This window comes from Pinus tabuliformis, chromosome 5_1, assembly GCF_031772625.1.
Source record: "Pinus tabuliformis cultivar Carrire ecotype Pingquan chromosome 5_1, CPIR1, whole genome shotgun sequence".
Classification (NCBI taxonomy): Eukaryota; Viridiplantae; Streptophyta; class Pinopsida; order Pinales; family Pinaceae; genus Pinus; species Pinus tabuliformis.
The window spans coordinates 485,363,705-485,376,362 of NC_142305.1; the positions used below are offsets into that span (position 1 = coordinate 485,363,705).

The 12,658-nt window shown below is 35.8% G+C and overlaps 1 protein-coding gene across 1 annotated transcript in view; it reads right to left on the reverse strand.

Annotated features, from left to right (window-relative positions):
* The window catches only part of LOC149165614 (ricin B-like lectin R40G2), a 139,001-nt gene that overhangs the window by 83,755 nt on the left and 42,588 nt on the right, over positions 1 to 12,658 (reverse strand). The window contains exon 3 of the mRNA XM_089429878.1: positions 8,766 to 8,998. Coding sequence (XP_089286004.1) covers positions 8,766 to 8,998 — 233 coding nt within the window. The remainder of the gene's footprint in view (positions 1 to 8,765; positions 8,999 to 12,658) is intronic.

Here is a 12,658-nt window from a genome sequence, read left to right on the forward strand (position 1 = left end):
ATTGGGTTGGCACCATGGTCGCAAAGTCTTAAAGAACCAAAGGCGCGCAATTGGGGCCGAGCACTGAGAGTTATGGGCTACATTGAAAGTGGGAATATCGCAACTCCAAAGTTAAATCCCCAATTTGAAACTTTCGATGAGAGGGACTCTGATATTTGGCTAGTTCATGGTCAAGAAGAACTTAGAGAACCAAGGGTGCTAAGCACTTAACAAAGGAAAAATAGCCCCCAGCAGGAACAAAAACACTCTAGCGCCTCAAGGCTAAGTGGCAGGTCACAACCCTCGATCCTATGGTGAGAAATGTGGGAAGGGCTAAGCAGAGGGATCTCGTCATATCAGAGGTTGGAAATTAGAAGATTAGGATACTGTACCACTGTGAAGATTGCGATATGGAATTTATCCGATAAACACGGTAAATAGAGTTAAAGGCATATGGGTTGGCAACTGCAAGATTAAATGCAGGAACAAAGGAGTTTGTCTCAGGAGTAATGGCGATTGTCAAATATTGTTGGGTCAAGGCAGCAAGGACCACGATCTGCAGGAAAGAGTGTTGGGTCTACCTTGAGGTGATACAAGCCATCTTTGTGCTCCGACGCACGTCTTCAGTGAGTAAATGGAGGTATGGGACTCAGGAAGCAGTGTGCAGGTCACCTGAGAATTAATTTCTCAACATGGAGCTCCATGCAGTCAGGGAATGAAAGACTGTCAGGTCAATCTCTGTTTCTGCACTATGGCAAGCAACCGACAATTGATCGCTCCCAACTCCAAATAGTGGAAAATTCAAGCAATTAAGGTGAAAATGATAGGCGAACTTGCCAAGTAAGAGAGGAGGAACATCATGGCAAATGTGTGTCCTGATTAGAGGTGATCACAGGAATTGGCATGGAGATATTTTGCTATGTTCATCATTTAGTATTCCCATGTTTTCTTATTTTGTACTTTGTTGCATTTTAAAGAAGTAATCAAATTTGCAGGAGAAACAAGTGCATTCAAATCCTCTTTTGATTAACAACACTCATGCAATAAAGTTGGCCACGAACCCAAAGTTCCATGATCGAACCAAGCACATCAATACAAAATATCATTTGATTCAACATCATGTTGAGGCCAAAACAATCCACCTATGGCATTGTTCCACAAATAAGCATTGTAAACATCTTCACCAAAGCACTTGGAAGGGAAAAGTTTGAAATATACAGAATGATGCTTGGACTCACTAACATACCTTCAGATTAAGGGGGTGATGTTGACACCTAATCTTTGGGATTAGATAAACTTATGTAGATATTGTAAATAGTAAAAATAAAAGTTGGAAGACAAAGAGACATTCGGAGATGAAACCCAATAGTCTCCCTCCCCTTGTATATATTCATATTCTCCCTTAATGCAAAACAATTCGTATTCGTGGAGTTACTCCTGGCCTGACATCTAAAATGGACCTCCTAAGAAAAATAATAAAATAAGACTTTAGGGGTTGTAGAGTAAAAGAAAGAGAAAGAAAATTTGGTCCTTGTGAAGTATCAAGTGTGAGTACTTATTGGATGAAAAATTAAATTCCATCTAATAAGTAATCAAACTTAACATTTTTAATAAATCTATCATGAAATAAACTAAAATTACATGGAAAAATGTCTTAATATAGATTGATTTACATTAAACATGTATTTCTCTTTCTGAAATTATACTAAACCAAAAATGTATTTCTCAAAAAGATATGTATTTCATGTAACTTCATTTTAATCCATGACATGTTTATGAAAGCATCATATCTAAATATTCGTTGGATGAATTTAATAGTGCATCCAACAAATGCATGCACTTCATACTTTTAATAAACTATAAAGAGATAAATTGAAAATAAACGGAGGAAAAAAAGGTTTTTCCCTCCAACACTCTTCATCCATGGGGTAGACATCATCATCCTAAATCCTATTAATTGAAGAATAACATTTAGTGTTTATATTTTTAAGAAATTTTATAGGTGGCATATTTTAGACCCCAAATTTCCACTAATGAATTTCTTGCAATGTGCCAGGTCTATTAGTGACATGATTAAGCTTATTGTGCCAAATATATTAGTGACATGATTAAGCTTCCTATGATCACTTGAACACTTCATGTTCCAATTGCTAGCCCATTGTTGTGGACATTGTCATTGTGTCCACGCTTAGTAGTGGGGACAAAAAGAGGAGGAAGAAGGTGTAGGTACAAAGCCCTTATTTTGTAAATTATGATTGTCGGAACTACAAGGAAGAAATTAGTATTATAATCTATTATCATTGGTACTAATAAAAGGAATTATTGGGGTTATAATTTATATTAGATCTTTCTTTGTCAATAAGATTTTATGTGGAGGTTATGTTAGAGTTACCACCTTTCATATAAAAATGTAAATATGTCCCAACAATGGCACAAGGCACTACCACCTTACAACATCTATGATGATTTTGCCTCTGAGAAATAGTAGTGAATACAAACCTTGCTCAAGCTCATACATAATCTCACTTGGAAAACCTTATAAAGGTGTTATGTAAAATAATATGAGGTCCTTGGTTCCATCATCTGATTAACATGTGTCCACATTAGGGGAAGGTGTAATTCACCTAGTGGTTATAGTGGTAGCAGATGCAGTCAACCCAATGCCATGTGAGTACTACACCATCCCAATTGCAAATTCTACTAGAGAATTGATAGCACCCCAAGGACCAAACTACTTAATCTTAATGCCAAAGGGGAATTGGACAAACAAAAGGACAATTACCACATGTAAGGCCACTAAAAACCCATAGAAGCAAAAGGTGGAGGTAGATGTGAATATTTTTACAAGGATAAAATAGAGGTCAATAGGGAGTGGACCTTGAGGAACAAAAGCAGTGAGAAGAACAAGAAGGCTAACCATGGAAGAAAATAAGCAACACAACATAATCATAAATTTATTTGTACCTTTGCAAGAGGAAAATATTTTTATCGAAGGATGATTGATAAAGGAGATGGGGAGGAGATATGTTAAAGAGTGCAATTAGGGGCTAATTCCCCTACTTGGAAGCCCCTCCTTGATGGCTCATTCGCACATTTGGGTCAACCTTGATGGCATCTTCCTTGGCATCGAAAATCAGAATTTTTGCACTTCTACAAATGGCATTTCTTTATGTCAGCCTCATCCTTCATCTAGAAATCGGCCCCATTGGTGAATAGACATGACTCTTCACCCCACATCTTAATGCCAAAGGGGAATTGGACAAACAAAAGGACAATTACCACATGTAAGGCTACTAAAATCCCATAGAAGCAAAAGATGGAGGTAGATGTGGATATTTTTACAAGGATAAAATAGAGGTCAATAGGGAGTGGACCTTGAGGAACAAAAGCAATGAGAAGAACAAGAATGCTAACCATGGAAGAAAATGAGCAACACAACATAATCATAAATTTATTTGTACCTTTGCAAGAGGGAAATATTTTTATTGAAGGATGATCGATAAAGGAGATGGGGAGGAGATATGTTAAAGAGTGCAACTAGGGGCTAATTCCCCTACTTGGAAACCCCTCTTGATGGCTCATTTGCACATTTGGGTCACCCTTGATGGCATCTTCCTTGGTATCGAAAATCAAAATTTTTGCACTTCTACAAATGGCATTTCTTTATGTTAGCCTTCTTCCTTCATCTACAAGTCAGCCCCATTGGTGAATAGACATGACTCTTCACCCCACATCAACCACTATAGATATAAGCCAAGTTCACCTCATTTTGGCATAGAAACACCATACACATTTCTCCCCTCTGATTGGTTAGCATAGCATCTGAGGAAGCTACTTCTCCACACATGCGAGAGACACTTCTTGCCATCTTCTGCTCTCTGCGTTGACTCCTACAGTTGACTTTGACCAGCATTGACAATAGTTTTGGCACTGTTTTGCTACAATTTTTGTGACGATAATTCTGTTTGGACAGACCGCACATTCTAGCACAAGAACTGAGGTTTTTGATGAGATTTGACCTGCGTTGACCACAGGGTCTAACCTTAGGTTGACCGCATATTTTTCTCGTGTTTACTCTCTCCTTTGACAGTGGACTTTTGGATTTCTTTGGCATCATTTTGATATGCTCTTAAGTTTGCATTAACTGGGATGCTTGACTAAAAGTTTGGAGAATGTTTGATTGGATTTTGACCACCGTTGACTTCTCTGGTTAGGGCAAGTTAATTGTTGTCGACAAAGTTCAACATTGCATATTTGACATAGAGATTTGGATCAAATTGGTCTTCTTGTTTTGGCATTGATTCCAGTTGGTCATCTTTGAATCTCTGAATAGTCAATGTTTTGACTTTCACTTTGTCATCATTGTACAAATTGGATTTTCTCTCTCTGTTGAACATTTGATATTAATCAATAATAAGGATCGATTGGGTTTTACCCCTTGTGGGGTTTTGCCCAGGGATTAGCCTAAATCTTGGTGTTCATTGTCTTGGCTTGTCTTCTTGTGCATTGTTGATGATGTTCTATCTACAATCATTATCAATAAGTAAATGATAAAGTGATTGTTGAAGTTTATTATTGAATCTGAAGTGGAATTGTTATTGGGCTAATAAGATATTGAAGTAATTTTTGCAAGCATAGAACATACCATAAAATTTAACAAGGAGCAAAAAATGAAGATAGATGTGAATATTTTTATAAGGATAAAATAGAGGTCAATAGGGAGTGACCCTTGAGAAACAAAACAAGTGAGAAGAACAAGAATGCTAACCATGGAAGAAGTTGAGCAACACAACATAATCATTAATTTATTTGTACCTTTGCAAGAGGAAAATATTTCTATCAAAGGATGATTGACAAATGAGATGGGGAGGAGATATGTCTACATTGAGCATGAGCATGAGCAAAGTAAAGAATTAAATACTAACACATAATGTTTTTGTTTTTGTGATATAGCTCAAATAACAAGTACACCATGCCCTTAAAAACTTAAAAGCATTGTTGAGCCAAATGGAATAGAAAATGTAAGACACCTTAATTGAACCTTAAAAAGGCATGGAAAAATTAATCAATAATACAAAAAATATGGAAATACAAATCATAATCATCAACGAAGCAGCATTCAAATATCAAGAGAAAAGATGGAAAATGAAAAATATATCTAATAACAAAAACATTACTATTTAAATATAACTATTTTTTACCTTATAAGATCACGTTTGAATGTCAATAGAAAATAAGGGAAACATTGAGTGTATCTAAGAAAAGCATTACTATTTATAGATACACATGATACAACACATTAAATTTGTTACCTTAATTTTTGGGATATAATTGTATATAGGATCTCAACTAATTCGAACGATCAATCTCGACAAAAATTCAATCTATCCCATGCAAAGAACATCTAAGGAGATTGTGTATGTGCAACATGTCATGAAAACACTAAACTAAAAACTATATATGCATGCTAATTATTTCCAACAGAATGTGAACAAAAAATAAAGCATTATTGATTTGATAGATGATGAGGGACATCTACATGCTCTCCACAATTTGTGTTTTGAGTCCAATTGGTCATCCTCTTATTTGACAGTCAACAATATCCTATAAACATGTAATTGGTCAAATGAACATTCCCTCAAATACAAAGACTCCTATAATTTCTTACATTTATCCTACCTACAAATACAACAAATCCAATTCTTTATTATCACTTGATACTATTCTATGCCGGTCATAATCTACTTTGACTGATGGATATGGAGTCAACTTCTCAAATTTCTTAAATTTTATTTCCTATTAATATATTACAAACCCAATTTTCTCTTCTATGCTCACATAACATTCGTACTCTTACATTGAGTTAAATTGATAAATATTTTTACTTACATTCACTATTCTGATAATAGTAATTAAAATCAAAAATATAAATTGAACTTCCTGCATACTTAACACCTAAAACTAACCAATTTAGTTAGGAAATTACATAGTTCCACTTTGGTATGGCAAAGGCTTATGGCATTGAACTAGTTCCACTTTGGTATGGCAAAGGCTAATAGCATTGAACAACCCTAACCAAAAACATGTTTGCAAGAAAAAATCAAGAGAAATTATTTAGAGGGAGTCAAGAGGGGTTATTATTTTAGTACTCATATGTCCATGGGTGAATATCTAAATTTGGGTTTTATGGGTTGTATATATTCATATTCTCCCTTAATGCAAAACAATTCGTATTCGTGGAGTTACTCCTGGCCTGACATCTAAAATGGACCTCCTAAGAATAATAAAATAAGACTTTAGGAGTTGTAGAGTAAAAGAAAGAGAAAGAAAATTTGGTCCTTGTGAAGTATCAAGTGTGAGTACTTATTGGATGAAAAATTAAATTCCATCTAATAAGTAATCAAACTTAACATCGAAACTGGTAAAATATAAATATTTCAAAGAATATGATCATTCATTAATCAATATTAATACCTTTGAGGTTCTATTATTTTATTTCATCCAATAATTCAAGAAAGAATATTAATAGCTATGAAGTTCTATTATATTTATTTCATCCAATAATTCAAGAAAGAATATTGGAAAGAAATTGCATGTTTTACATAGACTAAATACTCAATATGTGCCCTATGTGTTGTTAGTCCCCTATTAGTTAGCCCCTTGGCTAGGCCTAAGTATACAAATGCATTTCTTAGTTTAATATTTAATGCTTAAGCAAAGTTAACAATATGTACCCTATAATAAAGCAATAAATATTGTATGCCTTACTATATACACCATCCTATATCAATGTACCCTATAATAAAGCAATAAATATTGTATACCTTACTATATACACCATCCTATATCAATGTACTTTAAATATAACATTATGTCTTTCAAGATTTTCAACATCCTCATATCTGATGTGTGCACTCACAATGAATGAAATGAACAAAAGTGGATCTCCTTATTTTTCATTCCACCCCTAGCCATTTCTCTAGTGTATGACGGCAACCTCATTCATCTCTTGTAAGCCAAGGAATTAAACACCTTGAGTTCACTAAAAACTCCACAAATAGATCCCTCAATTTAATCCACAAATGTGTGGTAGAGTCATTGTACTTTTTCACAAAGGTTATTTATTATTCCTATAACACCTTTGTGGATTTACTTACCATATGAATAACAATCTTTTAGACTTAGTTTAGAGTCACAAAATTTGTTTCACTTTAGCACTTTAATGGTTACTAAAATCTCCTATCAAATTTATGCTAGGATTCCACTCACCTTACACTCAAGCCTCTAAACTCCCTAAAACCATGACCTTCGTCAACTCCCTCACACCAAGGACTTGCCTGACTTGCCTTTGTTGTTGTGCTCATATCTTAGCTCTAATTCTTTCCATTGTAATTTGTACCTATCAATTGAGTTTGCTCATATCTTACCTTGAATTCATTCCATTATTCTTATCAATTAAGTTGGGATCTAGTATTTGTTCTTGTGAATTTCTCTTGAATTCTCTTCATCCCCCTTCCAAGGAGGATTAGCAAAACCACAATTGCAACAAATGAATAATCCCAAAAGTTGCAATAACTAAATAATCCCACGTATATATAACTAAATAATCCCACATATATAAACAAGTTTATTGGGACGCAAGAGAGTTGAACGGGAGAGTAACAATAAAAACATGCACAGCATAGGATAATATTTAGGCTTGAAATTCGATGTAGCATTTTTATCTCACTTTGAGATTTGCCACAAAATAACTGATGTTTCAACGCATAGAAACCAGGACAAATGACAGTATTTGGGCCTCAAACTCCGTATGGCATTTAATCTCACTTTTCTATGTTCCACGCCATAATTGATATTTTAATGCATAAAATCAATAGAAACCCAATCATGAAGCTATCTGCCACACCATAACTGATGTTTCAAAGCATATTGTTTGCTCAGAACCACTTAGAATTTTGGATGGTCTATTTTCTGGCTACCTACATAAAGATAGGGTAAGTGGAAAGAAATTCACATAGCTGTCAGGTATTCCACTGGTATCCCAGAACACATACCGTCGGTTGCAATAATTTAACGATACCATCTTTATCAATTTTACTGAGAAGCAAAATGGTTAAGCACGAAAATAGCAAGAAAACATGCACAAAATATGCCACTATTTGGGTTGCAAACTCCATGTGAAAACTTTTATCTCACTTCACTATTTGCCACGCAATAACTGATGTTTTGAAGCATATAAACCGGAGCATAAAGCTACTTATGTTTTAAGGAATTGAAGCGAGGGCATAAAGGCGCTGATGTTTAAAGGCATCAAAACTGGAGCATAAAGTACTGATGTTTTAAAGCATAGAATCCAGAGAGTAAGGCTATATTTTAAAGCATAGAAAACAGAGCATAAGGCTATCTGCCACATCATAACTGATATTTCAAAGCATATTCTTTGCTCAGAGGCAAAGATGGAGTTCTTTCACTAGTCTACTTAAAACCAATCAAAAACTTCAGTTGCCTTCTTTCTAAGGCTACTTCATATGAAATATTTGTGCTTCAAACTCCATATGATATTAATAGCTCAAGTTCACACCTAAAGCAAAGTCCTCCAGGATAGTTGGCTAAATTCTATTAAGCAATAGTTAATGGAAATAAGCTTGGTATTGCGCAGCTACAAGATCATTAGAGCAGTTGTGTCAAACAATCCTGCATACCACCATGAGGGTTTCAAATTAGTTCATTAAAACTAGACATAAAAAACAGATTAAGTACGTTAGAGATCTTACTAATTTTAATACTTACAGAAAGGTACTATCTTCCAGAGCTGATTATCTCCTTTCTTCCACGACCAAAGGACTACAGGATTACCATCTTTGATTCCTCCTGATTTCTTATCTCCATGAAAAGCATCCAAATTCAAGTGAATATTGTTAACCAATCGTATTGTTCTGAACCCTTGCCCCATGTCACCACTCGTGGTCCAAAGAATAGACTCATCAAATTTGTTTGGCTCATATCGCGTCAAGAGAACCTGCCAACATTGGCCCAAATCGTTCCATATCATGTCATTCCCACATTCAAAAAAATAAAAATAAATTGTTCCTATTGTTGCAAATGCTTCCCATTCATCATTCACATTCTTGAACTAAAATGATATAAAATTTGCGTCCATCAGCATCAATATCCAAAACGTAGGACATATATACAATGAAATAAATGACTACAATACATTACATGTGCATATACTCTACTGTACCTGAAAGAGCATGCGTTTGTCCTATCAAACTACTGAGAAAAAGTACCTCTTTATGATTAAAGGTCATCAGAGCTTTATTTCTCTAGCAAGAAGCCATTGCACGATTAGGCATTATGTGAAAAGCCAAATTTGGATGGATTTACTCAGAATTTATATTATAATAAAATATTTGCAATAGTTAAAAAAACCTTCGCAAAACGTTAATATTTTGGTAAAATTTATTCAAGAATCAACAACAGGGCAAAGGCCAACTAGGTGCGTGCTAGAGGGCATCAACAGTGTAGGGTGCTTGATCTCTTCTAAAAGGAACTGATAATGGTGAATTTAGCCCAGTTTACTCAATACAGTCTCCACTCTCAAGTAATAAGGAATGAAGTAAAAGACCCTCTTAGTAGCTAATATTTGTATGGACATTGGTAACTGACAATACTGAAAAGCCATTGTATCCACGTGTTTGGAGTCTTTGGACAAAAGGTATTCATCAGCATGTTATGAATACATATCAGGAGGTTATTTGTGCCAACGGGCAACTTTAACACTCAAACGGGAGGGTTGAACAATTGACATCCCTAACAACATACTTCTAAAATAAACTGTATCCATGTGCCTGTCAACTCCCAGTTAAACAAGAGGGGTGGCAGGTGCAGGGGAAATTACTCTTGATCCACAGGAACTAAAAACGACTTAGGCTTGGGGTCTAGGGAATTCCACAAATAATCACATCAAGGCGTATGACCTCCTTTGGTGTTTCTTAGTAAATGCGCTCAGAGCAAAGACACTAATTGTCATTGGTGACTCAAGTATAATTATTAACTTAATGACCTCAAAGAAGACTCCTATTGACAGCAAGCTAGCATCCCTACTAGCATGGATCCAAAAGGAAGTTCGCAGATTTCAAAATGTCTCTTTCTTCCAAGTTCTAATAGAATACAACCAACAAGCTAATACTCTAGCTAAAGAAGCGAAGGCTCAATGTTGGGTTCTTCGGAAAAATGGGGACATGCTTTACATACCTTAATCATTTGTATGTTATAGGTTATGGAGATATATTATAATAAATGTCAGGGCGCCTCCACTGCCATACAATATTATGCGAAAGAACATGATATGAAAGAACTCGCCCACCCCAAGTTTCACACATGCAAGTCTTAATTCTTGAATGGCATTTTGAACCATCTTGTGCGTCTTGTTAAAGCTCAGGTGGGAAAATGGCACATTGCATAGTTGGTTTCAGTGACATTGTTGAGTAGTGGACCTACTTTAGGATAGTTTTCTTCCAAATAAGGTTTTTAGTCCTTTTCGGGTCTATGTATTGTTATAGCATCATTCACCACTCTTGTAGACCAGATGCTCTTATATGGCCTTGGGCAGTTCCTTTACCCTTGCAGACTTGAGGTTATCTTAAAAAAGTATATTTCAAAATCCATGCGTGGCTCTGCCCACACAAAAACGCGTACATACACGGGTCCTAAAACACTATACCCGCATCCACATTTTTAAATTTGAAAAAAATAAATAAAAAGCTATTTTTCAAGCGGGGTTTACAGGTTTTACCGAGAGCCCACCTATAAGAACCCGTGGCCTAACTAAAAAAACTAATTTGACGTGGTATATATACCCCCCTTGGGTAGGCTGAATGCATAGAAGAAGAGAGGTATTGACATTATACTTGATTTCCCCCAGATCAAGTATGCTTTACCTGTGCCTCCTGCACTCCCAGTCTCTAGGAAACCCTAATTTCCTTTGCAGAGATGCTCACTCCCTTATCTAGCATCTCCTTGCATCTATTAGGGAGGTTGTCTTCGTGGCTCAAGCTGGACAGATCCAAAGGAAGGCTTCGTCAGTGCCTTTGGCCTAGATCAGGTTGTATCTATCATGTACTTATTGTTATTCATCAATAAAGAAACTCATGTCTTGTTCCCCATATATGTTGTCATCTTATGAATGACAATTTAAATTGCTATTTATTCTTATGCATGCCCCCTTTGAATTATATATTCTATCTATGCTTTTGTGATTGATTTGCAAGTGTACACATCTTGGAGGAAGCAAGGGGTTAGGACCCTACGAGAACATCTTTAAACGTAGGACCCCCAAGTACATTCCTAATCCCAACTTTAGTAATTCGAACATTTGGCATGATGGATTGAATGTTCTTTGTTGATTGATCTATTCTGCTCTATTGGGGCTTCCAACCCTGGCGTCTATTGTTTTGGAACTCTGTGTTCTGGTGACCTCAAGTTGTTAGTGTTGGGTGTTTGGACTTCCTACTAGTGGTGTTTGGCAATTTGGGTTGGTGCTTTTATCTATCTATGTTTTAGACGTTGGATTTGTGCCTCTTGTTTTCCTTGCTCTACCCATCTTGGCTCATGATCTATAAGTTATCGTGGATATTCCAATGGAACAATTTGTCAAAACAAATATGATAAAATTATTTAACTCTTTATTGCTAATTTTTCCTTACATTCCACATGCTTTAGTTCACTGATCTTTTGCTTAATTAATTAAATCCACTAAAATGCAAGAAAGAGAAAATAGAAAGAAATGCACACACCATCCATAGTAGACACAAACAATTTCCCTGGGAAACCCTTGTGAAAGAAAACCCAACTAGAAGGTGGGGTTGCTTTGATCTCTTTTCTCTAGGATGGAAAATGTGAAGTACAAAGAAAGAGACATTTACATTGCTCTTTAGCTTCCCACTCCCAATTGCTTTGCTCAACTATGAAACAAAATACCTAAGTCACCTGACACAGGGATTCGGGACACGTAGGATTCGAGATTCGTGGTGTCGGATTCGGACACGCTGACCCCCCGGAACAGGACACGTTATATATTATTTTATTAAAAAAATATATATATATATATATATATATTAAAAATTAGATATTATCATATTTCTTACACAAATTTTAATTAATGATACAAATTTATTGATTTCAAACATAGATCTTCATCTATAGCTATTAGCATGCATAGTACATACAAAATTCAAATAAATGTCAATGGTACTGGTCACATAAATGATAAATCTATTAAAAATTTAAATCATGATTCATAATTCATAACTGAAAGACAACTTACAACTACAAGATAGTAAGATAAACACACTGACAATTGTAGTTTTCTCATTAAGTCATCAAATCAAAATGTGTTACATAGGTAGTGTCCCCATCATCATGGTCCCCACTGCTCTCCTCTGCATCCTCCTCCTCCCCTGTATCCATAGTCGCCTCTACATCTGTTGGTATGGAGGTTGACCCCTCTAAGTCATCAAATCTAACAGGCTCTAGCACTGGATCATTGAGATCCATGTTGGCCAATGCCAACTCAACAGTGGTGTCCAGACCCATATCATTAGGAACAGTGTTACTTGGGAGCGGGAGCGAAAGCGGGGAGCGGGAGCGAAAACGGGAGCGGGAGCGACATATTCAG